The sequence below is a fragment of the Tursiops truncatus genome, chromosome 11 (assembly GCF_011762595.2).
Source record: "Tursiops truncatus isolate mTurTru1 chromosome 11, mTurTru1.mat.Y, whole genome shotgun sequence".
Lineage (NCBI taxonomy): Eukaryota > Metazoa > Chordata > Mammalia > Artiodactyla > Delphinidae > Tursiops > Tursiops truncatus.
The window spans coordinates 10,437,254-10,461,976 of record NC_047044.1 but is presented as its reverse complement, the minus strand read 5'-3'; the positions used below and the strand labels follow the sequence as shown (position 1 = coordinate 10,461,976).

The 24,723-nt window shown below is 59.3% G+C and overlaps 1 protein-coding gene across 2 annotated transcripts; it reads left to right on the top strand.

Moving 5' to 3' along the window:
• The first annotated feature begins 1,442 nt into the window (after positions 1–1,442).
• Positions 1,443–22,978, top strand: GGA1 (golgi associated, gamma adaptin ear containing, ARF binding protein 1). Of its 2 annotated transcripts, none has more exons than XM_033866097.2 (17): positions 1,443–1,796; positions 5,696–5,780; positions 7,046–7,121; positions 8,556–8,654; positions 9,644–9,767; positions 10,158–10,258; positions 10,938–11,018; positions 12,067–12,207; positions 12,285–12,366; positions 13,455–13,562; positions 14,229–14,381; positions 17,226–17,290; positions 17,761–17,927; positions 18,395–18,588; positions 19,512–19,681; positions 19,899–20,009; positions 21,767–22,978. In XM_033866097.2, the coding sequence occupies exons 1-17, from the start codon at positions 1,754–1,756 to the stop codon at positions 21,779–21,781; spliced, it is 1,815 nt and encodes a 604-aa protein (XP_033721988.1). In that variant the 5' UTR covers positions 1,443–1,753; the 3' UTR covers positions 21,782–22,978. The 2 variants fall into 2 exon arrangements, with proteins under 2 accessions (XP_033721988.1, XP_033721987.1); XM_033866096.2 differs by lacking the exon at positions 21,767–22,978 and adding an exon at positions 20,101–21,022 and having other exon boundaries at positions 1,444–1,796.
• Positions 22,979–24,723: the final 1,745 nt, after the last annotated feature.

The window sequence follows — 24,723 nt, the reverse complement described above, 5'->3', positions numbered from 1 at the left end:
AGCGTCCCAGCTGGCCGAATGGTTGAGATTAGGGAAAAACTGACCCAGCACATGCCTCTCACCTCCCTAATGAGGTCAGTTCCGTTCTGCAAGGTGAATCGAGGTCGCTTGCCAGGGCGACGGCTGAGCAAAACCAGAATCGCCAGATTCTCTGTTTCGGTCTCGCCTTAACCCTGCCGGAGACCAAGAGGCTCGAGAGGACACCACGGGCCAGTTCCCCGGTGGGCCGCCAGGGGGCGACAGAATGCAACGGACCCGGGTAAGCCGGTAACCGGGCTCCCCTGGGCCGCGTGTGGGAAAACAGATGAAAAGGGTCTGTAATAGAGGGAGAAACGGCAGGAGAAAAGGCACTAGAGGCTAGGAAGTCTATTCATTCTTCCCTGCCTGACTTCAGTATGGCACCCAGCAATGTCTTCCGCCCACTGTGGCCGCCTGGACCTCTCTAAAACAAAAACCTGACTTTGTCACCATTACGCGTGAAACTCTTTAAGGACACCTCCAGCATAGTTCAGAAGAAAAAAGGCTAAACGCAGGACTTGGGTGATCTTGCCCCAGCGTACTTCCAGGGCTACATGCTCTGAAGCCGTATTGAAATACTTTCAATTATCTGACTTCATCATACTCTTTCTCTCCTGTGAGCCCTGAAACTTTTGGTTCCCTCCACCTGAAATATCTTCTCACACCAGGTTTACCTGGAGAATTATGTCTTTCAGCTAAATATCACCTCCCCTGTGAAACCTCCCCTGACAAGAGAGCCCCTCCCCCACCCCACCCCAGTTTGGGATAGAGGGCCCCTCCTGTGTTGCCATTACCCCGTGGGCTTCCCCTACCACGTTGTGTAATAAATATCTGGCCTTGCCTTTCTCTTCCAGCGCCTGTCCCAGAGAAAGGCGAATACAGAGTGCATGAAATGATTGCAGAATTAATGCAGTACAGGGTTCCGGCTCTGCCACTTGTGTGATCTCAAACTACCTGGTTCATGTTGTGAGGAGTAAATAGACAAATGTAGAAAAAGTGATTAGGACTCCCCTGGTGGCGCAGTGGTTGTGAGTTCGCCTGCCGATGCAGGAGACACGGGTTCGTACCCCAGTCCGGGAAGATCCCACATGCCGCGGAGCGGCTGGGCCCATGAGCCATGCTCTCTGGGCCTGTGCGTCCGGAGCCTGTGCTCCGCAACGGGAGAGTCCACAACAGTGAGAGGCCCGCGTAAAAAAGAAAAAAAGGTGCTTAAAACAATACTTGGAACACTGTAAGCACTCAAACTTTGCCTTACTTTCACAGCGGCCAACATACGTCATTGCCGTTTTAAGGGACCCTCCCACTTTTGCATCTAAGCGGAAATACCCGCTCAGGGATACGGAAGTGATCTCAGAGCCCCTCAAAAACATGGCCACGGAAAGTTCTCCCGGAAGCGATCATAGGCATCGCCATGACGCAGAACGACTTAGAGCGTCCCGCAGGGTTTCCATGGTGCAGCCCTCAGCCCCAAGTCCCTCGGCTTCCTTTCCGGCCAGAGCTCTGTGACCAAGGCAGGCGGCGAGTCCCTCCCACGATGTTAGCGCCGCTTGGGGGAGGGGTTGGGAGAGCAGGTGGCGCTCTAGGCGAGTTCGTTCGCGTCTCTATGGTGCCGAATGCTCTTCTCTGCGCGTCGGGACGGACGTTACCCCTTTAATCGGCGGAGGGCGGTGCCGAGGAGGTCCCGCGAGAGCGCCGGGGGGCGGGGGGCGGTGCCGAGGCTGGGGGCCCGTGGCGGATGGAGCCTGCGATGGAGCCGGAGACTCTGGAGGCGCGAATCAGTGAGTGTCCGGGAGGGGCGCGGGCCGGACCGGAACCGGAACCGGGGGCACTAGGCGGGCCCCTTCCCGGCGGGGGCGGGGTACGCGGCGCCCCCTCCTCACGCCCTGCCCCGGCCCGGTAGGGGCGGTGTCCCAAGCCCATGCCTCCGACCCTGGGGTTAAGGGGGACCCCACCAGCTGCGCGGACCGGCGATGGGAGCAGGCGCCGCCCACCTTTCCAATTCCTGGGCCGCGACCCCCCGGGGAGGAATGAGCTGCGCCCGGCTCTGCGCCCAGAACCCCCGGGATAGAGAGAGCAGCCTCCAACTCTCTCGGGCCCAGACTTCTCCGCGGAGCGGACACCCAAGTCATTCCCTGGACTCAGGGAGGAAGCAAGCGAGCGGCCCCGAGAGCTGCACCTCACACCCGGGAGCGAGGGGCCAGGCTCCCCTTGAGCCCCGAATCCTCCACTCTCTGGCGCTGCATGGCGTGACTCTCTCCTATCCCTTTCTTGAGCTTGCAACTCACATTTGTTCGTTCCCCCGCCCTGGAAGGTAGGACCCACTAACCCATCGAATCCCCCGCGCTCTGGCCACATAGTGAGAAACCCCCAAACCCCACAGGCTTGGGAGGGTCCTGTCTCAGACTCCAGAAGTGATTTCAAGTTCTCTATCACTACCCTCAGTCCAGACCCTGAGATTTTGCACCCCCCACCAAAGACTCCTTTCCTAGCCCTTGCTAAGTTTCCTCCAAAGGGCCCTGCATCTCCTCCTGTGTCTCCTCAGACACGATTTCCTACTACTTAAGCTGAGTACTAGCCCTCACACTGTCTACCTGACCTCCATGTCCCACACTGCAGATCCTCGGCTCTCATAACCCAGTACTGGACTCTGAGAGCACGGCTTGCTTCCCCCACTGGACTAGGGACAGCTCCCTCCCAAGTCTTTGCTCCCATTCAGGTCACATCTGTACCAGGGCCTCAGAGAGTCCTGTGGGTCTACTTTCATCTCAGCCCCTTGACTCCAGGCACACCAGGGAGCTGCGCAGGGTGATTTGGGATTATGACCAGCCCCTTTTAAGCCAGTCTTGTGCAGAGCTGAATCCTGAGGATGGTCGCAGAAGCACACCGTCTCCACGGATGTTTCAGAGTCAGTTGGCCAGTGGTGGGGGAGGGCATGGAAAGGAAGCACTCAGCGGCCGTGGAGACTGTTCTGGAACGCCACAAGTGTCCAGGTCTCAGCAGTAACTTAGGGGGGATGGGCAGGGCCCTGGCTGACAGATCTGACAGGCCGCAAGCCTTGAGCCGTGGGTGCTGCAGAACAGTGTCAGGTTTAGCAACAGTGGGGATTTTCTGAGAGGCCAAAGAGTCTGATCTGAAAAACAGACAGGAGTCAGGCCCCTCAGGTTTGGCAGGAGGCTAGGCTCTGATAGATCACGGCTGATGGGGTTTTCTCTTTTCCTTGCCCTTTGTGCCCTAGCAAAATTGTAAGCTCTTACCTTGCAGTGACTGGAGGTGAAGAGTAGCTTTTGGTGGGTAACTGATGACACTGTCACCACTGTAGAGTGACACGGTGGAGTCATGCCCTGTTGTGAAACAATTCCCTCCTTCCCTCTGTATTCTACCCTGCGGCCTGCTGGGGAAAGTGCGCCCCCCAGGTAGAGGTGAGAGGGCTGGGAGTTGGGAGCCAGGGCCAGAGAGGTGGGTCAGATCTCCTTGGACCCAGAGGCCCTCGCTCTGAACCAGATGCAGAGAAGATGTCTCATGATGCCACTACTTCTTCCTCACTGGCTTCTGACTTAGGAGCGGGCTCTAGAACCAGTTTCTCTGTCCTCACTCAGACTCATGTGTCTCTGACACTCTAAGGGACTTCCTGTTTTAGGGTCCCCCGGCTGGATGTCATTGAGTAGGCAATATCCAGCCCCATACTAGTTTTCTAAGCAGCCTCTGGCCGTGCTGGGGGGCTGGGAGGCTGGGAGGCAGAGTAGATGGGGGGCAGCTGTTTCTGGTGTTCCTGGGTGGTCAGCAGGGGCTTCATTTCTCCCAGGGACTGGCGGGCTCTGCAGGGCTCCTGGAGCAGAGATTTGTATGCACAGAGGAAATGTTTCTTTCAGATCTTTGCTCAGCTGTACCTCTGAGAGCCCTCCCAGAAAGCAGCCCCCCACACACACTTCTTTATACCTTCTCCCTGCTCTGGTTTTCTTTCTTTCTTTCTGTTTTTTTTTTAATGCTCTGTTTTTCTTTATAGCACTCTGCAACAGTGTACAGTATCCTGTTTGTTTGTTTATCTGAGTAGTCAGTGTTTCTCTTGCTGGGCGGTGAGCTCCAAGAGGGCAGGGATTTTGTCTTGTTCACTGCTGTGGTCCCACACTCAGAATATTTATTGAATAAATATGAATTGAATGATTGGCTGCCAGGCACTGGGATCCTGGGGCGCCAGGCCTCCCGCCAGAGCACAGGGCCCCAAATAGGCAAGCGTCACAGGCCGAGTCCCCAGCCTCCTCCTGACCACAGATCCTTCCGTGTCCCACCTCCTGGGCTGTGCCCTCCACACCCTCGGCTCCGTCTCAGGTTTGGGCAGAACTGACCAGCACAGGGTGACGCTTGGAGACAGGCTGTCGGGAGGCGATGAAGATCCAGCTCTGGCTGCCCCACGCCTTACCCTGGATAGAGTTGCTGTCATCCCAAATCACTTCTTATTTTGCTCCAACTTTACAGATGGGGAAATGGAGGTTCGGGGAAGTTAAGTGACCTACTAAATTTTGGGGGCTTCTAAAAAGTCTTACTGAAATACAGCTGATTTACAATGTGTTAATTGCTGCTATACAGCAAAGTGACTCACCTTTACACATATATACATTCTTGTTTTATACTCTTCCATTGTGGTTTATCCCAGGATATTGAATACAGTTGCCTGTGCTATACAGTAGAACGTTGTTTATTTTTAGCTGTTGTCTCACCAGCGTTGGGGGTCGGGGGGTACTGTCTGGCTTTGTTTACCACCCCTTCCTGTTGGCCCTTTCCTGGCCACTACCTACTCCTGGATTCAGATTCCCCCAGAACCTCCCCCTGCCTGCCTGCAGCTGAGCCCGCGGCCATTCACTCATTTACTGGGTGTGAATTTACGGACGTGTGCATACGTGGCTGGGATGCGGTGCAATAGCAGACTTGGACCCATGATGCAGGTCGGGCCTGGCGGACACAGCAGAGAACTGCCTCGGCAGTGCTGCCCCGGGCAGGTGGCGCTGTTAGGGAAGAAAGAAGCGATACCTGAGCCGCACTCCTTCCCAAGGTCCCCCATGCCCTGCCCTGAGCTGTTATCCACAGCTCTTCTCACCCGCAACCCTTGAGCTGTTCCGAGGCACATCATCCCCAGCCTGGTTAAGTCCCTCCAGTGCTTCTTGTGTTGCCTCTTCCAGGCAGCCTGCCCTGGCTCCAGGCTCCCCTGAGTCCCCTCCTCCAGTTACCGGTTCCCACGGCTCCTTTGCCTCCCTCTGTCACATTCTATTGAGAACCTAGCTGACCTTGGCCCACTTCCCAGCTGCAAAGCTCCTTGAGGTTGGAACTACTGCTTTGTTCCCTTACCTCTGGATCTCCTCTGAGAGTAAATTCTGTGAGAATTATGGGGACACTTCAGGAGCAGAATCAGAGGAGGTGCAGACAGGCGTACAGCAGCAGGGGTTGGGGCAATGCGGGAGGGGAACGACCCCTGAGCACAATCTCTAGACACGGGGCCCTTCGGGGAGAAGCCCGCAGACGGCAGCTCCTCTGTGCATTGACTTGACGGACGTCAGCGCTGGGGTCTTGGGGCCGTCGGAGCAGGGAGTCCAGGGGAGGCCTTTTCGCATGCTCACATACGCCAGGGCAGGGAGTGGGAGAGGCAGGGATCCCTTCACCAGGCCACTGGCCCTCTCTCCTCCAGACAGAGCCACAAACCCCCTGAACAAGGAGCTGCACTGGGCCAGCATCAACGGCTTCTGCGAGCAGCTCAACGAGGACTTTGAGGGGTAGGTGGCTTCCCCGTCTTTCACTTCCACACTCAGCACCTGCCGTGCACACTCCAGACCCTGGCCTTGGGCAGAGACGAGGATGAGTTGAGACCCAGTTTCCATTCTTAAGGGCTCCCAAATTAACAATGGCAGCGCGCACTTTGTACTCAGCGCCACTGTGTGCTACCCTCTGAGGTGGGCCTTGCTGGACCCATCTTACAGGTGAAGAAACCGAGGCTCGGGGGGCTCAGCAGTTGCCCCAAGATCTCGTAGAGAGGAGGAGGTAGTCCCGGGCTTGATGAAGCCCAGGGCTGCCTGACCCGCACCCGTGCTTTGTTGGGGAGGGCCTCCCAGAGAACTGCGTGCTCCCCAGCTGGGAGGGGCCAGCAGGCCCTTTGCTCAAGGAAGAATCAGAACCGTCTGCATTAGGATCACCCGGTATGTTTGTCAAAAATGTCCATTTGTGGGCTGCACCCAGACTCGGACTAGACTGCCCGGCGGGGAGCTTGGCGGAGACGTTGTTAGCAGGCTCCCCAGGTGGCACTGAAGTTTGGGGAGCACAGCTCAGTGTGCTTCGCTTCTGCCGCACCCCATTAGCATAGACGCTCCACTTGGGATGCTGTGCAGACAGCGTGACGTGTGTGCTCCCCAGTCCAGCTGCTCAGGTGACAGTCCCATCCCTTCTGTTAACTGAGTCGCCTGGACGAGTAACTAGATGCCTCTGAGCCCCCATTTCTGAGACTGTAAAGTGGAGGTGATAGTGCTGCCTACCTCGGGGGGCTCTCACGGAGGTTAGGCAGGAAAATGGACGTGAGGGGCCTCGCACATCGTAAGTGCTCCGTAGGTGTTAGCTGTTACTGTCACTGGTGACAGGTCTTTCATGATCTGGTAGATGATGTCACCATTGCCACCGTGACTTCTCCCAGCAGAATATTCTGTGCACATTGTCATGTTCTGCTCCCAGGCTGGGCCCTTGAAGGCTGTGGCCATCTCTCCGTACTTGTCCCTACGGCAAGCCAAGGGCACGGCAGGTCACAGTTCTCAGTAAAGCCGGCCAACGGGCTGAGCTCGCGCCTTTCAAAGGTCCCCGGCCTGCGCTCCCTACCTGGTCCTGCCCTCTGGTGCCACAGTCTCCAGCCCCGTCCGGAGAGGGAGCTGGACCCTTGCATGTGTCCTGGAGAAGCCGCTGCCGGCCGCAGTTCCAGTGGGGAAGGGTGGCCGCCCTCCCTGGGGTGCCCGGGGCTCTGTGGCTAGTCTGGCTCTCTGCTGTTCCTCTCACCCAGGCCTCCACTTGCCACCCGGCTGTTGGCCCACAAGATCCAGTCCCCGCAGGAGTGGGAGGCGATCCAGGCCCTGACGGTGAGGAGAAGGGGAAGCATGGTGCCATCTGTCCCCTGACCATGTGGGTGGCACCGGGGGGGCCAAGACTGAGGTTTTTGGGGTCCCAACAGGTTCTTCTTTTTTTTAAAAAAATAAGTTTATTTATTTATTTATTTTTGGCTGCATTGGCTCTTCATTGTTGGGTCTTCGTTGCTGCGCGCGGGCTTTCTCTAATTGTGGTGAACGGGGGCTACTCTTCGTTATGGTGCATGGGCTTCTCTTGTTGCAGAGCTTGGGCTCTAGGCACGCAGGCTTCAGTAGTTGTGGCACGCAGGCTCAGTAGTTGTGGCTCGCAGGCTCTAGAGCTCAGGCTCAGTAGTTGTGGTGCACGGGCTTAGTTGCTCCGTGGCATGTGGGATCTTCCCGGACCAGGGCTCGAACCCGTGTCCCCTGCATTGGCAGGCGGATTCTTAACCACTGCACCACCAGGGAAGCCCCCAAGTTCTTCTTTAGAGCCCAAGGGAGTTGTGCCCAGATGGCCTTGAATGGGGGTGTGGCCCAGCCCCTGAGGGTCCCGTGGCAACCAGTGAACCGGTGGGCTGGCCTCCCACCCCAGACCCTGCACAGTTAGGCTTCTTGTGGGGAGGAAGCCCTAGGTTGTTCGGGCTAGGGATTCCCAGCTCCAGCTGTGCCTCAGACCTTCAGGAGGCTGAATCAGGGCCCCACCCCAGACCCGCTGCCCAGAACCCCTATAGTATGTGCATCCAGGAATCTTCGTGTTTATAGAGCTCCGTGTTGATAGATGCATTACGGGGCCGGGCCGGGCCAGCCCATCGATGGCCTCCAGGCACAGGACAGCACAGGGGTGCAAGGGGTGACAACTGGGCTCAGGCCAGAGGTTTCAAAGCTGAGCCAGTAGCAGAAGAGCAGGGGGTGCACTGTTGTGGCACCCAAGCATGGGTCAGATAGCAACAAACCATAGAGCAAAGCTGATTTTAGATGGTGGTAGATAAACAGTTTTCCTTTCAATAGTTCTGTATTTGTTTTAACATGTTAGGGTTTGGGTGGGGTTTTTCCCCTGAAATACATGTTAGTCCTCTGATCTCACACGCATCTAGCTTAGGATGAGGCTGAGTCTGATGGTGCCTATTTACGTTTCAAAAAATCATCGAAGGAAAATAGTAAGAAAGTAATTTACAAGTGGTCCTCAGATATGGCCAAGCCACGGAGGGACTAAGTCGGTGCTGCGAGTTGGGCATCGCCAGGCTCGCGGGGTGGCCCAGCCCTGTCCCCCAGCGGGTGGTGATCAATCTCAGGGGGTCTCTGAACTTCAGAATCCTCTTTTTCTCAAGAGTCATCTTCCCCCTTCTCACTGCCGGTTCCTGGGCTTCTGGGCCCTGGCTGAGGCGTGGGAGGGAGGGTACCTCCTCTGATCCTCCCTGGGGGTCCCCGCACCTCACACCACCCCCCCAGGTGCTGGAAACATGCATGAAGAGCTGCGGCAAAAGGTTCCACGACGAGGTGGGCAAGTTCCGCTTCCTCAACGAGCTCATCAAGGTCGTGTCTCCCAAGGTGGGTGCTCCCAGCGCACGCTCAGACCTGCGCTGTCAGATGGCAGTTGAGGAGGGGTGACTGACTGGCCTCATCCTGACCCAACACAAACACAGACCCTTTCTCAGGGTTCCCTTCACAGCTGAGCCCGGGACGGCTGGGTTTCCAGGAAGAACGCTTCCAGGCTGCCTGGTGGCCGGCCAGCTCTGGAGCTGCCTGGCGCTTAGGGAGGAATGAGTGCACTGAACACAGAACAGCCTCCCCAGCGCGGGCTGCTTGGGCTCTGAGGTCTCTCCCTGCGGACCTGGCCACGGCACCCCGCCTAGGTGTCTAGTGGAGGGTCTCCCTGTCTCCACCTCACAAGAGTGGCCTCCTTGAGGCCTTGGATGCTGAGGCCCCAAACCTGAGTGACAGAGCCTCTGATGGGCCTGAGGAGTCCTCCCCTAGGGCAGGAACATGTTTGATGCCCCTTGGGTGAGAGCCTGCCTCTTCGCCCATCCTTGCTCAGATGCATCCCTTGACCAGAGCAGCTGAATGACCCAGCAGCTCTTCTCAGGAGATGACCAGAGTGAGAGCCAGTTCCCTCTGCTGAGTTTGCTGCTGGGAGACTGAATGGAGCCCAGGGCCGAGCGGTTCCACACCTGCTCCTTCCCTGGTCAGCCCGGAGCCTGGTGGCTCCTCCTTCCTGAGGTCACAGTTAAGGTTTCCACGAGCTGGCCGAGAGCAGGCGCCAGGCTCTGGGCCTTACCTGTGTCAGCTTTGCTTCCCCAGCACGGTGCTGCTGCTGTCATCCCCACTCAACAGGCGGGGCACTGGGACACCCAGGGCTCGCACAGCTAGTGAGCAGCAGCAGGGCCAGGAGGTGAGCTCAGGCCGGTCAGGTGGGAGGGTCGTGTAGGCTGAGGTTTCTGAAGGAGTCCTGGGGACGCAGCCAGGTTTAGGCTGGGCTTGGGACTACAGTGAGTGGGGCCGGGCAATGTCAAAGCCGCCTCTCCCTTCCGTCCCCGAAGTACCTGGGCTCTCGGACGTCGGAGAAGGTGAAGAACAAGATCTTGGAGCTTCTCTACAGCTGGACGGTCGGCCTCCCTGAGGAGGTGAAGATCGCAGAGGCCTACCAGATGCTGAAGAAGCAGGGTGAGGCACCAGAGGTGGGGTGTGACCACCTCCTCCCTGGGGCTCTGGCAGCAAGGTCCTAGGTCTGCCCTTTAACTTCTCAAGAACATAGAGCCAGTGGGGCCTCTTTATGGTTCTGCCTGAGGCCAGCTTGGATGGAGAAAAGATGGGGTTGAGTCAGAGACTGGTCCCCATGGTACGGCCTCAAAATACAGGTTTCTAGCTGCCCCGACCCCGCACACACACTCTTTGGCGTGGCAGTTCAGGAGCAGGCCCTGACCCCACGCAGTGCGGCGCCAGCATGCTGGAGAAAGCCTGCCCTCCACCTTCCAGCCTACCCCTGCCTGCCCCCATCCCCTCTCCCCTCCGCCCCAGACCCTGAGACAGTCTCCCCACCGCTGTCCACTGCAGGGATTGTGAAGGCCGACCCCAAGCTTCCAGATGATGCCACCTTTCCCCTTCCTCCGCCGCGGCCCAAGAATGTGATCTTTGAAGACGAGGAGAAATCCAAGGTGAGGCTTCAGGGAGGGCCAGATGAGGACTCCAGGCCCACTGCGGGTCAGTGGGTTCCAGCCCCTGGCGGCCCTGTCCCTGGAGCAGAGGCTACGCTGAGCACGGCCGCCGTGGTGGGTGACGGGCACCGGGTGTTGAGCCCTTACACATGCTGAGTGCTGCCCACGCAGTGCCCTTCACTTAGTAAATGCAGGCCTGAGGCTGGTGGCCCTGGGCTTGGTTTGAGGGCATTTCATAGGTTGATCAGGAAGGAGCTTGCCTGTCTTTATGTCTGCGACCTTCTCAATGATTTTACTAGCTTTTTGTTAAAGAAGCATGTGGTCATGGGCAAGAACTTAAACAGCACGGGGGTAGGATAAAAACTAAAAGCTCCTCTTCTACCCAGGCTAGTCCCGGGGGTAAAGGTTGAGTTTCCTGTACATCCTTCTAGAAGAATTCTCTAGCAATAGTAATGTAATGTTTCGCACCATTTCTGGAAAGCTTATTTCTGCCGGCGCTGCGGAGAGCACTTACGTGCAGTGTGTCACTTGTCCCACGGCCACCCTGTAAGGTGTCAGATCCTTGCCATCCCATGGAGAGCTTAGTAACTTATTCACATCCTACCACCAGGAAAAGGAGCCAGCATGGGACCCCAGGCCCAGGGACTGCTGTCACAGCCATGTCCCTCTGTCTCCACAGATGCTGGCCCGCCTGCTGAAGAGCTCCCACCCTGAGGACCTCCGAGCAGCCAACAAACTCATCAAGGAGATGGTGCAGGAGGTGATGGCCAAGGCCAGAGTGCAAGGAGGTGGCGGGATGGGATGTGGAGCTGAGCCACTGAGGGAGGTCGTGTGTACGTGTGCGCAGTGGCCCAACTAAAGGGCTGTGACAGCAGAGAAAGAGCTGACCGAGTCAGGGGGACCCTGCGGGCAGAGCCAGGATCAACGTGTGGAAGGAAGAATTTCCCAGCAGCCAAGCTGACCTGCATTGGCTTCTGTGAGGCTGAATACCTCTTCTGTAAAAGTTAGAGGGAAATTAGGCCTTACTATGTTCAAAATATAGTATATTTTACATACATATACATGTAGAGAGAATAATATACATGTATCTTATAAGTATGTATACCCGTGTTGTGGGTGCATGCTGAAAACTTTTTTATTGATAAGGGTATGTCATCAAAAAAGTGCAGTCCAGAGACCCAAAGGGCAGACACTCTTGGCTGTCTTAGGGCAAACTGTGTGCTCTGAGAGCCCAGAGAAAGGGCAGCTCTTCTCGAGGAGGGCGATTGTATCAGACGGCACAGCACAAGCCCACCTTTCATTCCACGAGGGAGGAGCATGCCTGGTGAGCAGAGTGGGAGAGGGAGAGCAGGGTCACTGCTGCAGTGGCCTTTCAAGGGGGCCACGGCACTAGTTTCTCAGTTGTACTTGGTGACCGCTAAGGTCCCCTTTCACTCTCAAGTACTGAACCTCCTTTCAAGGGACAAATACAGAGAGGGGGAGGGTTCTGTAGAACCACAGGTGTGAATCTAGCGCCCAGCCCTCCAGAATCAGCTGGTGAGTGTGCTGGAAACCCAGAATCCTGGGCCACCCCTAGAGATTCTGATGGACTCGTGCAGAGGCCTGGGTCCAGGGGGCATTGGCAAGAGGAGAGAAAGTGAACACAGGGTTGGTCAAGGGCTTCTTGGACCAGAGTGCCCTGTCCTGGGCCCGAAGGGCTCTTAGCAGGGGCTGATCTCACACCCAGCAGAGGGTGGTGTGGGACAGTGCCTGGCTCAGGTCCAGGCCTGACTCGGGTGCTCTGGGGCCGTTTGCCAATGCCTCCCCAGGACCAGAAGCGAATGGAGAAGATCTCAAAGCGGGTGAGCGCCATCGAGGAGGTGAACAACAACGTGAAGCTGCTGACGGAGATGGTGATGAACCACAGCCAGGGCGGCGCGGCTGCCCAAAGCAGTGAGGATCTCATGAAGGTGCGCCCGCCCCCACCCACCCCCCACGCACTGCAGGGCCCCCGCCGGCCCTGACCTGCCCGCCCTGCTGCCCCCAGGAACTGTACCAACGCTGTGAGCGCTTGCGGCCCACACTCTTCCGACTGGCCAGCGACACGGAGGACAATGACGAGGCCTTAGGTGAGCTGCAGTTGGAAGGAGCTGCCACCAGGGGGCCCCCTTCTCCAGCAGTGACCTTGGGTTTCTCCACTTTGAGGAAGAAGGAAGCGGAGATCAGGGGCTGATGTGCTTTAGAGACCCTTTGGGTCAAGCCCCTTCACAGACACCTTCTTTACTGCCCGTAAGCTGCACAGGAGGGAGAATTGTCCCTATTTCACAACTGAGCCTCAGGGAGGGAAGTGACCTGTCCAGATCAGAGAGCAGAACGGTGGCAGAGCCAGGATGGACCGGACACTCTCTCCCTCCAGACACTGCCTCCCCAGTAAGGGTGAGCTCGAAACCTAGAGCAAATCCCTCAGGCCTGAGCGCTTCCAGAGCTGGATCCCGTGGCTCCTGCTAGGGCCACACGTCAGGGTCTCGTCCTTTTTTGTGCCACCACATCTGCCAGGGCCTCTTGGGCAGCAGGCTAGGTACAGTCTCAGCCTCCGTTCCTCAGGAGTTCCCTGAGCACCTCCCATGTGCCAGGCACCTGGTCCCCACCCAAGAGGCTTGCCGCTCAGATCCCTCTAAGCCTTGACCCCCAGGAGGTGACATCAGCGAGGGCCTAGTTTGTGCCAGGCACTGTTCTGGGCCCGGGGGGTATGGCAGTGATCAGAAACAGAGCCAGGTCCTCATGGAGCTTGTAGCCTGATGAGACAGACAGTAAAGCAGGGGTGTGAGTGGGGCAGTTTGTCAGATGGTGGTAAGGGGCGTGGAGAAAAACAGAGGCGGGACTGGTGGTGCGGGCTGGGGGTTAGAGAGGGCCTCCCTGAGGTGAATTGGATAAAGACCTGAAGTAGGAAGGGGTGAAGCCATGCAGAGATCCGGGGGTCTCCAGACAGCAGAGCCCGCCTGGAGGCCGGGGCACGCCTGTGTGTTCGGGGGCCGGCACGGGGCAGCGTGGAGGGGACTGGGCGAAGGCAGGTTGCAGAGGGCCTTAGTCTGAGGAGTCGAGGTGGGCTGCCCCCGGGCCCCTCCCACGAGGCTTGAGATGACCGTGGGGTGCTCATCCCCCCCCCGGAGGCCCCCACATTCTTTCAGCCTGGCCTCTCCCCTCCTGCCTGTTCCAGCGGAGATCCTGCAAGCCAACGACAACCTCACCCAGGTCATCAACCTGTACAAGCAGCTGGTGCGGGGCGAGGAGGTCAACGGCGATGCCACAGCCGCCTCCATCCCTGGTGAGGAGGTGGCAGGAGAGCTGGGAGGGCCCCCGAGTCGGAGGGCCATGGGGTCCCAGCTAGGGTGCTGGTCACAGAGCTTGGTGGCCCCTTAAGATGGGGGAGGCCCCCGCTGAGAGAGCTGGGGGTGGAGTCTGTGCCAAGCCTGCAGCTGCAGGGGAAGAGGTCTGGATGCAGTCGGAGGGGAGGGAGCCGAGGGTTTGGTGAGGACAGGCAGAAGAAGGAAGGCCTTTCTTTCGCTTGACAAGTCTGGCACCTGTTGTGTGGGGCTAGGTCACACCCCCGAGGCTTAGTTTAATTATCAGAAGTGGGCACGGAGGGTTTGATACATCAGCATTACAGGCTGGGCTCCACTCAGGGTAAAGTGACGGCCCCCCCGGGAGAGCTTAGAATTGGCCCTGTTTGGGAGAGGTGGGGGTGGAGTACTACACAGAAACATCGGAGTCTAAGAGGGGCCTTAAAGGATGGGAGGCAATTGGCCAAGAGAGAGGGAAGAAGGAAGTACATTCTGTGAGGAAGGGACACCGTGTGCCAAAGAAGAGGCCTGGCAAGCAGATTCGGGGCAGAGGGAGTGTGGCCAAGGAGGGGAAGCCCGCTGCTCCCAGACCCCAGGGACTCGGAGTGGCCTCCGCCCCAGGCTGGCCTGACTCTCCTTTCCCACCCCAGGGAGCACCTCGGCCTTGTTGGACCTCTCAGGTCTGGATCTCCCTCCGGTGGGCACCACTGACCCAGCCACGCCCACCCACCCTGGTGACCAGGCCAGCCTGGAGCAGCCCAGCACCTCAGCTTCCCTACTTGACGATGAGCTCATGTCTCTGGGTGAGGAAGGGGCGGGGCCCAGAGCGGGACAGGCTCTGCTGCAGGTGGGGGGTGATGCCCCCAGCACACGAGGCAGCTTTCAGAGCGCAGTCAGGTCAGCGTGTTCCTCCTCCTCCTGTGAGTCCTCTGGAGGATGGGGGAGAGGCATCAGGCCCATTTCACAGCTGAGGAAGCTGAGGCTCAGGGAAATGAAAGAGCTTGTGCCAGGTCCTACAGTCAAAGGGTGAGGCTGGTGGGACTTCCCTGGTGGCGCAGTGGTTAAGAATCCGCCTGCCAATTCAGGGCACATGGGTTTGAGCCCTGGTCCAGGAAGATCCCACATGCCGCGGAGCAGTTAAGCCCCTGCGCCACAACTACTGAGCCTGCGCTCTAGAGCCCGTGAGCCACAACTAATGAGCCCGTGTGCCACAACTACCGAAGTCGGCGCGCCTAGAGCCCATGCTCTGCAACAAGAGAAGCCACCACAATGAGAAGCCCACGCACCACAACGAAGAGTAGGCCCTGCTCACCGCAACTAGAGAAAACCCGCGCACAGCAACGAAGACCCAATGCAGCCAAAAATAAATAAATAAGTTTATTAAAAAAAAAGAATCCACCTGCCAATGCAGGGGACACAGGTTCGAGCCCTGGTCTGGGAAGATCCCACATGCCACGGAGCAACTAAGCCCGTGCACCACAACTATTGAAGCCCACACACCTAGAGCCGGTGCTCCACAACAAGAGAAGCCACCACAATGAGAAGCCCACGCACCGCAACTAAGAGTAGCCCCTGCTCGTCGCAACTAGAGAAAGCCCACATGCGATAACAAAGACCCAACGCAGCCAAAAGAAAAAAAAAAATTTTTTTTTTTTTTTTTTAAAAACGGTAAGGCTGGCATCACCTCTGATAAGCCAGCCACACCTAGGCTCTGGTGGCCTGCGGGAAAACAAAGGGATTTCCCTGTAGCAGGTTAGAGCCTAGAATTGGGAGCTCCCCAGGCAAGTCAGCATTTCCTCGCCACTGAGAGAAAGAGGTAGGGAGCTCTGGAAGCTCCAGGGAAGCCCGTGCGGGAGCACAGGGCACTCTGTGAGCCACGCTGGTCCCAGGCCAGGCCTGCAGACACTATGGTGGGCTCGGGGCTCCAGAGGCCAGTGGGGAGCAGGCTCATCCCTGGGGAAGAAGCAGAGGGCACCCCGCTGGCCAAGCAGTTTTAGAGTTTGCAGCTTTCAGGCGCAGCAGTGCCCCCTGAGAGCGTAGCCTCAGGAGAGCCTCAGGGCAGCCTCCTCACAATGGCCCGAAGTCGTGAAGAAATAGAGGTGATCGGGTCTGTCAAGGAGACCTTGCCCTGTTGAGGGAGTCTCGGAGGATGTGTTGGGAAACTAACTTGGAAGCCAAGTCAGACTGTGTTCTCCTGAGTTAGTTCTGAGGTGAAAACCACACCGGACGGACTCCGAGAAGCGATGGTGTGCCGGGGTCCCGGCGGGGGCTCCCTGACCGCGGCCTCCGAGCGCTGCTGTGTCTTAGCCCACCCTCCACTCAGCCCAGGAGACAGTGCTGGCAACGGCCCTGGTCTGCAGATACCAGAGCAAGTCACTCAGACTTGCCTGACGGGGCACCAGGCTTTGCACGAGGCCCTCAGATCCTGAAGCCTCACTCGTAGCTGCTCTGACTCAGCTCATCAGTCGGGAACGGGAAGTGAGGGCCTGGAGCGACGAGCGGGAGACAAGGGGGTCAGCAGACCAGGTCCAGTTCCCCTGTGCGGGCCCGTCAGCCAGCACCCCCCAGGAGGCCCTGACCACAGGGTGTTGCGGGGGCTTCCTGAGGAGTCCCACCCACCTGCGCCCTCTTCATTCAGAGCCAGGGGTGACTCAGGGAGAGAGGACCCTGGCCCCGCTTGAGAGGTCAAGATGGCCCCATGACCAGAAGGCACACACAGGCTCGTCTTCCCCAGCAGAGCCTGCGCCAGGCGGCAGCGGGAGCGTGTGGCCCAGACCCCAGCGAGGCACTGTGTGCTTTGCACTTCCTGTCCCCAGGTCGCTTCAGCAGAGCCCTGAGCCTCCAGCTTCCTCTGGTTGCTACTCAAAGCAAAGAAAATGTGGGAACCAGAACCAGAAGTGGCAGGGCAGCAGCCATCCAGCTCCCCGGCTCGGGGGAGTGGAGGAAGCCTTGGGACCACAAAGGGGGCTCATCCTAAACGGTTCTCTGCGGCAGGAAGGGGGAGGGGAGGGGTGGGGTAAGCAAAACGCACTTCCCGTCTGCCAGAGAGGGCGTCCCAGCGCCAGGCAGGCACCGTGTCTGAATTGTCCCATTCAGTAGTGACAACAGTCCTCTGATGCAAATGCTACTGTTGTCTCGTCTTACAGACGAGGCACAGGAAAGTTGCCACCAGCCCAAGGTCACACAGCTGGGTGGCAGAGCTGTGTTTGAGCTCCAGTAATTAGGCCTTGCTCTGTCCAAGTCTAGACTCTATCGCTTTCCAGTTGTGTGACTGCGGGCAGGTTACTTAGCTCCTCTGAGCACCCGTTTCCTCATCTCTAAAGAAGGCATGAGAACCTTGTAAGGCTGTGGGAGGACTGAGACTCATGTCTGCAGTGCCTGACCCGGGGCTGTTAGCCTCCACTGTGTTGTCCCTCCCCTTCGGCCCAGGGAATGGGCTCTTGTGGTCTTTGGTTTCTACTTCTGCTCTGCTGCTGGTTCCCTCTGGGGGGGAAGGGGGCGTGTCCCCTTCGAGCTGAGCCTCTCGGAGGAGGGGGTACAGGGGGAGGGTAGCAGTCAGGGAACCCTGACTCAGCACATAGTCGCCCTGGCTCTCTTGCCTCTGCTCACGAATCCAGCCGCTCTACCTCGGACTTGCTTCCCTGCAGGCCTAGGCGACCCCACACCCCCTTCAGGCCCAGGATTGGACGGTGCTGGGTGGAACAGCTTCCAGGTAGGAGGGGCCCATCCCAGGGTCAGAGCAGCCGGAACAGGCAGCCTGAGGGGCAGTGAAGGGATGGCTGGGCAGGAGGGCTGGGGGAAGGGGTGGCCCTGGGGGCGGAAGCACCCATCCCAGGATGGAGGAAGGTGGACGGGCCTCCCCTCACAGCGCTTTTCCCTGCATGTCTCAGCCTTGGGTTTCTCTTGGGTTGAGATGGGGGTTCCCCGTTCCTTTTCTCTTGAGGGTGACTCCGAGGTCCCTGGAACGGGATGGTTTCTCGAGTAGAATCCCAGACCAGGCCTGGCCCACCGATGGCCCTGGGGTGAGAGGGGCGCAGGCTGGCGGGAATGTTGTCCACACCCCTGCTGCTGCTTCCCCAGATGTCTCCTGCCGGGAGGGGCAGGGGCCTCAGGGCAGTGCCAGGTGACCTGACGCCTTCTCAGCACAGCCTCACCCACCCGCATCCTTTGTATGCCCAACAGTCGTCTGATGGCACGGAGCCCCCCCACCCCGCTCCGGCCCCCAACGTGGACAGTCGGCCCCCGGCGCAGACGTCCCTGCCCACGAGCAGTGGTCTGGATGACTTGGACCTCCTGGGGAAGACCCTCCTGCAGCAGTCGCTGCCCCCAGAGTCCCAGCAAGTGCGGTGGTGAGGGCACGCCCTGCCCGGACCCTGCCCCTGCCCCAGGCCCATCAGGGAGAAGCCCGGTGCTGCTTTGTCCCTGTGAGCAGCACTGCCGGAGCACCACCGTGTGCCAAGTGCTGTCCTGGGCTCGAGGGACACAGCAGTGACCACAGCAGGTGCAGGGCCCATCCAACAGGGCGTGGAGGGTATGAGAGATAGGGGACCGTGCCCCACTCACGCCCTCCCCTAGGCCTGGCCTGCCAGCACCTGACAAAGACTGAAGGCCCAGAGGGCTGCCAGGGACGAGGGCATTGACCCCGAGTGGGTGGGGTGAGCAAGAGCTGCCCGCTCCAAGGTGAGGAGACCGAGGCCAGAGAGACAGGGGGCGTCTGAGCCAGCCATCAGGGACAGCCGGGAAGCCCAGCGTTCCCTGTGCCCCTCGGCTCTTGGCCACCAAAGCTTCACCTCTCAATGCACCACGCCCCAATAAGGGAGAAGCAGCAGCCAGCCCCCCGCCTCACACTCCGGGACCTGCAGAATAAAAGCAGCTGCAGCGTGTCCAGCTCCGGCGCCACCAGCCTCCTCCACGCCGTGTCCCCCGAGGCCCCTGGGCCCCTGCAGCAGCCCACACCGACGGAGCTCTCGCTGGCCAACATCACTGTGCCTCTGGAGTCCATCAAACCCAGTGAGTAGGGCGAGGGCACGGCGGGTACTGGCTGGGCTGGGTCAGCTCGCGGCCCCACCCGCCTTGCCTGCTGTCAGGAGCTGGATCTGGGGCAGCCAGTGGGAAGGCAGGGCTCCCCTCCCAGCCCTGCCCGACTCAGCGGGGCCTCTGGGCAAGACCCTTCCTCTTGCCAGGACTCCGTTTTCTCACTGGTCCCAGAGTGTCACAAAACTGCGTTCTAAACTCCAGGGTGACCCAGGCAAGAGGACTTCTCATGGATGGCCCCTGCGCCCCTCCCCGGGAAGGCAGGGCCAGGACAGGGGAGGTCTGTGGGACTCCCCAAGATCATAAAACCAAAACAGGATAAAGATTGAGGTCCAAGCCTAGGCTTCTGCCTGGGAGCAAAAGGGCCGCTCACGGCACCAGGCTGTGAGCAGACTGATGAAGACGGGCTAGTCTTCTCGGCGCTGTCCATCTTGTGAGCTCACTGTGACCAGGGTGTCGCCCCCTTGGGGTCCCCAGGAGCTAGGCAGTGGTACCGCCGTCTTAGCGGCATGGGGGACCCTGAGCTCACAGAAGCAGAGTGGCTGTGCCGGGGCCGCACAGAGCATGCGTGAAGCTCAGGCACAGCCCTTCACTCAGCGCTCGGGAGCAGCCGCCCGGCACTCCGGGAGCCTGGTTGGGACGCGGTTCCAGGGTGGGCATTCTGCCTTCACCGTCACACTAGAAGTCCACCTGCCTGTCTGAGCCCCGGACTGCACCTGACTGCACTGCTGCCCAGGGTCAAGGCGACAGCCTGGGTCTGGGTCTGTTCACTCATCCCCAGCAGAGCAGCGAGTGCCCGGGGTCGGCCGGGTGTGGGGAGCTGGTTGGATGTGCTTGGGCTCAGGCCTGGCACCCACCCCCCGCCCCCGCCATTGCCCTCTCCCCTTCTCCTCTGCCAGGCAGCATCTTGCCGGTGACCGTGTATGACCAACATGGCTTCCGGGTCCTCTTCCACTTCGCCCGAGACCCACTGCCCGGGCGCTCCGATGTGCTGGTGGTGGTGGTTTCCATGCTGAGCACCGCCCCCCAGCCCATCCGCAACATTGTTTTCCAGTCAGCTGTCCCCAAGGTGACAATGGGCAGACCCCCCCCCCCAAGGCAGGGTGACTTGGGGCTGGATGGGGGGGCCAGCTCTCCAGGGCGGGGGTAGGGTCTCTGTCTCCGTGTCTCTGTCTCTCTCTTCTTGGGGAGTTGGGGGTAGACGGGCCCCCAGAGGAGGAGCTGGCAGGAGGCTGGGCCTTGTTCCCCAGGGCTAGCTGTGCCCCATCCTGCCCTCCTGTCCGCAGATCATGAAGGTGAAGCTGCAGCCGCCCTCAGGCACAGAGCTGCCAGCGTTTAACCCCATCGTCCACCCCTCAGCCATCACCCAGGTCCTGCTCCTTGCCAACCCCCAGAAGGTGAGGGGCCCAGCTGTGCCCGGGCACCGCTGTGGGGTGGGGCAGCCTCTCTTCCCCGTCCGACCCTCTGCCTTCACCATGTCTGCCCCAGGAGAAGGTTCGTCTCCGCTACAAGCTGCTGTTCACCATGGGCGACCAGACCTACAACGAGATGGGGGACGTGGATCAGTTCCCCCCACCGGAGACCTGGGGGAGCCTCTAGAACAGAGGGGCTGGGGAGAGGAGGGGCGACAGGACTGGCCACCACTGAGCCTGGGTTCCCACGGCCATATTCCCCTGGGTCTGGTGCTTCTCCCCTCCCCCCTGTGGCCCCCTCCTTCCTTGCCCTCTCCCCTGCTGAGCCAAACCCAGCAGGAGGCTAGGCCTCGGTTTGCACTGGTGGGGACCTTCGTCACAGGTGGGAGGCTGGAGCAGGGAAGTGCTGCACACGGGCCCCGGAAGGACTTGGGGTCGTGGGGGAGAAGCATGGCTGTCGGGCAAGGGCCAGGACCTCAGGCCCAGCCCCGACCCCAGCCTGGGGAGGGGTCATCCCTGCCTGTCTCTTATGCCTTATGGGAAGGCCCAGCCATAACTTGGGGCCGTGCTGGAGCCGGGACCAGCTCAGGCCTCCATAGGAACCGGGTGACTGGGGGCGTGGCGCCTGCACCCCCAGCTCTTTGCACTCTCGGGTGTGTGGTTTGACTCTCTTAGCTTTTCTCTCTGCGTGGCCCTGTGGTCGCCGTCTCAGGGGGCCCAGTGAGGGGAGCCCCACCTCTCCCCCACTCCTCCTGGGGGTCTCACTCCACTCTCCTGGCCCCTTTGCTGTCAGGCCTCCAGGGGGACTGTGGGAGAGACAGGTGGCCCCAGCTGGGGGCTCCCAGGCCCCTGGCCAAGGGAGGTCCTGCACTGGAGTTCTCAGTGTGTCTCTTTCATTCATTGGGTTTTGTCCATCCGTCTGTCCATGGGCAGAAGTGGGGTCAGTGTGTGAGTGAGAGCAGGAGTATTTATGGAAATAAAACGTCCTTTTTCCTGGACCAGCAGCTCTCGTGGTCCTTCTGAGGTAGAGGGAGTCAGGAGGGGTCCAAGAGTGGGAGGACCCCGGGCTGCCCCGCAGACCCCTCTGCCTCTCCTTGGAGATCAGGCCACGGTTCCTCTGCTCACCACTCCCAGTCCCTGTACCGGAAGAGGCCCAGCTCAGGGGCCTGTGGCCACTGCTGAGTCACCAGAGAGGACCCAGGGCTGTGGTGGGCGCAGAGCCGTCCCGGCTGGAAGCGAGCGGCTGCTCGGGCCTGCCAGGAGCCCCAGCTGCTGCAGACGCTGAGGGGGAGGCCCCTGGCCACTCACAACTTCCTCTTGCTGCACTCAGCCCTCAAAACACAGCTGCGGTGCAGCACCACCCGAGGCCCGCGCCTCAGCTGCTCCCTCTCCCCAGAGGCTACTCCCAGGGAGCAGGGTGCCAGCTGCAGCTTGTTTCCGGAGAGGCCCACGGACCCTGCACGTCCCCTGCACGTCCCCACTGGGTTATCAGTGTTTCTCTAGCTGGGAGGCTGGGGAGCGGCTTAGAGGCTAGCAGGTGAGGGAGCCAACCAGCACGGAGCAGAGCCAGGAGCTAGTCCAAGGCTTGCTCTGTGGTGGGGAGCTCGCCCTCCGTGCCCTCTGCGCTCTGCTGGGGAGGGTTCCTGCTCACAGACATCTGGGGAAGGCTGCCCGCCCTTCCTCTTCTAGCAGACGGTGGAAGTTCTGCATTTAAGACATCAATTTCCCTTTGTCTAATCTAGTTTTTCGCAGTGTGAACTTGGGCGCTGAACACCTTTACATAGATGCTATTGAGAAGTGCTGGAGGCCAGCCGAGCCTGCGCGCTCTTTTCAGTTCTGCAAATGAGGGCCCTTCTCTGTGCCAGGCCGACCCTTGGAAGTGCACGGCAAGAGCTCCTCGACGTGGGCCGTGCTGTCAAGGGCACAGGAGAGGGAGCAAGGCCTCAGAGCCAGCATATCCAGTTCCCTACTGCCCCCACAGTGTGACCACCATCCTGCATCCAGGCCCCCAGACACCCTGACCTCTCAGCCACGTGGCCTCCTTCCTGTTCCCCTCCCTGCCCGCCAGGCAGGACTCTGCCTAAACCCTTGTGATGTCTCCGAAAGATAATCTCTTGTTGGAAGCTTCTTCCTTTAAATGAAACAAAACCCTATTCCCTGTGGCGTACCCCTGGGGTCCCAGAAGCACCCTCAGGAGCACGCACTCTACAGGTTGCGTGAGCCTGTGGCTGCCGGCTGGGAGCCTGGGCCTCTTCCAGTGGGGTCTCTAGCTTGCTGTGAGACTTTGAACAAGGTGCTTCCTTCTCTGGCCTTTAGGTTCCTTGTTTGAAAAGGTGGGAGGGACCCAGTGAGCTGTAAGGCCCCTCAGAGGCCTTCTGAAGAGTCCTTGGGCAAAAGGGTCCCCCAGTCGGCTTGGAGTGACCCAGATGTCACAGGGACAGGGAGATCCCTTCAGTCTTTCTGACCACCTTTCCCTGTTCCTAGGCCACCCATCCAGCTGTCTGCCTGTCTGTCCTGCAAGTGCCTCTTGAGCAGCACCTGTGCCAGGCACAGCCCTGTCCTCAGAGCTCACAGCCTGGCACGGGACCCTTGAGCCAGGAGCATGACCGCCGAGAGCTGGGAGGGAGATGCACAGGGGAGCTGCCGCAGGAGCCCGCACCTGTCTGAGGGGCTAGAGGGGGTGTCTGATCAGAGGAGGGGACCCTTTGCTTTCACCACCTGGAGGAGGCATCCCCCAAATACTGCATGTCAATCCAGACACAGGTCCAGAGCCCCTGGAGACCTCAGGCTGGAAGGGGGTACTCGCAGGAGTGTTCTCTGTCTCTGCAAGGGTCACCCCCACCCCCGCCCACGCCAGGAGCAGTGGGACTTCCCAGGCCTTGAAGGCACACTTCCACTTCTATCTGTGCGGCTGGAAGCAGCAGCTCTTTTTTTTTTTTTTTTTTTTTTTTTTTAAAATAACCACAGCACACTGGGCTCGTCTGTTCATAGCAGCCAAGAGAAACAGAAGCCACCGCTCGCCTGGGGAGCCTGTCCCTGCAGTCCTCTTGATGCCCCTGCCCCCATTCTCCGCGGGCCTCCTGGCGGGGACACGGGCCCAGCAAGGCAGATAAGAGGGGAGCCGGCTCTAGCCCAGCACCGCTCTAGGCCGGCAGCACGCAGCCCCTCCCTCCAGCTGCCCTGTGAAAATGGGAAACCGAGGCTCAGGGAGCTTATGAAGTGCTTGAGGGCATATGTTAGGGCCCAGATGTGACCAGGAGTCCTATGAGGTGGCCACCCTACTGCACATCGCACCCCCCCACCCCACCCCCATCCGCTGCCGTCCTCTGGGGCCCGGGTTGAGGGCACACGCCCTCCGGGGCTGTCAGGATTGCGGTGGAGTCGCCGTGCCTCAGCCCCACTTGGGGTTCCCCAGTAAGTCCTTTTGGCTGGAGGAGGAGGCAAGGAAGTTTTCGGAGCCCCAGAAGTGACAGTACATGCCTAACTGCTCTGGGCAGAAGCCTCCCCTTGGAGGGCAGCAGTGATATGGCCACAAACAATTTCTCAGGATGTTCCTGTTCAGTCCCGCGGCCCCACAGCTGACCCCTGCTACCACCGCCTCAGCGCCAGCCACTGGCCTCCCTGCCCACATCCTGCTGGAGCTTCAGCAGCAGACGTTTCCCAGACCGTTGCGGGTTTTGGCAGACAATCTTCAATGAAGCCTCTGGACCCCCCGAAGCAGCCGCAGGGATTAAGGCGGGCGGGGGCGGGGGGGGGCGGGCAGGGACGAGCATTTCTAGAGTCTTCAGGCAGTGCCATCTGGTACAGCAGGAGAGCACGCGGATGCTTTGGGGCCTGTCAGATCTGCTTTCTAACTTGGCCTCTACCACTCAGCCAGTTAGGGACCTGGGCCAGGAGCCTGGGTCTGCTCACCTATAAAACCACACGAGGGCTTCCTTCGTGGCGCAGTGGTTAAGAATCCCCCTGCCAATGCAGGGCACACGGGTTCGAGCCCTGGTCCGGGAAGAGCCCACATGCTGCAGAGCAACTAAGCCCGTGTACCATAACTACTGAGCCCACGTGCCACAACTGCTGAAGCTGGCGCGCCTAGAGCCCGTGCTCCGCAACAAGAGAAGTCACCGCAATGAGAGGCCCGTGCACCGCCACGAAGAGTAGCCCCCGCTCGCTGCAACTAGAGAAAGCCCTCCTACAGCAAGGAAGACCCAACACAGCCCAAAATTAATTAATTAATTTTAAAATAAATAAATAAAACCACATGATACCAACCTCACTGGAGGATGTGCTGAAGTACATGACAATAAATGCCATTGACCCCAGGCTGCAGGACACATTTAGGGGGAAACTGAGGCAGGAATGGGGGTTAAAAGGTCTTTCCGTTACTGACATCGCAGGCTGAATAATAAACAGGGCCAGGCACTGTCCTAAGTAGTTTACAAATTAATTTATTTAACCCTCACAACCCATCAGGTAGATGCTATTATTCTCAAGCTACCGAGGAGGACACAGGCTCAAAAAGGTGAACTACCTCAGCCCAGGTCACCCAGCTGGTGAGAGGCTGAGCCCAGCCAGCCAGCTCCATCCACACCAGTAAGCTCTGTCTCTTGGGTTGGAAATAAACGTCCATCGATGCGATGTCTTCGCTTGCCATTCAAGTCGGCTGTGTTTATTGAGCTCCTGTGACTATGGCATATTGCTAGGC

What these genes read in the sequence shown, in the direction of transcription:
- GGA1 (XM_033866096.2), top strand. Translation starts at nt 1,754, where the DNA reads ATGGAGCCTGCGATGGAGCCGGAGACTCTGGAGGCGCGAATCA. An exon ending in GGACAATGACGAGGCCTTAG is followed by an intron (nt 12,367 to 13,454) that starts GTGAGCTGCAGT and finishes TGCCTGTTCCAG; the next exon opens with CGGAGATCCTGCAAGCCAAC. An exon ending in GAGTCCCAGCAAGTGCGGTG is followed by an intron (nt 17,928 to 18,394) that starts GTGAGGGCACGC and finishes CGCCCCAATAAG; the next exon opens with GGAGAAGCAGCAGCCAGCCC.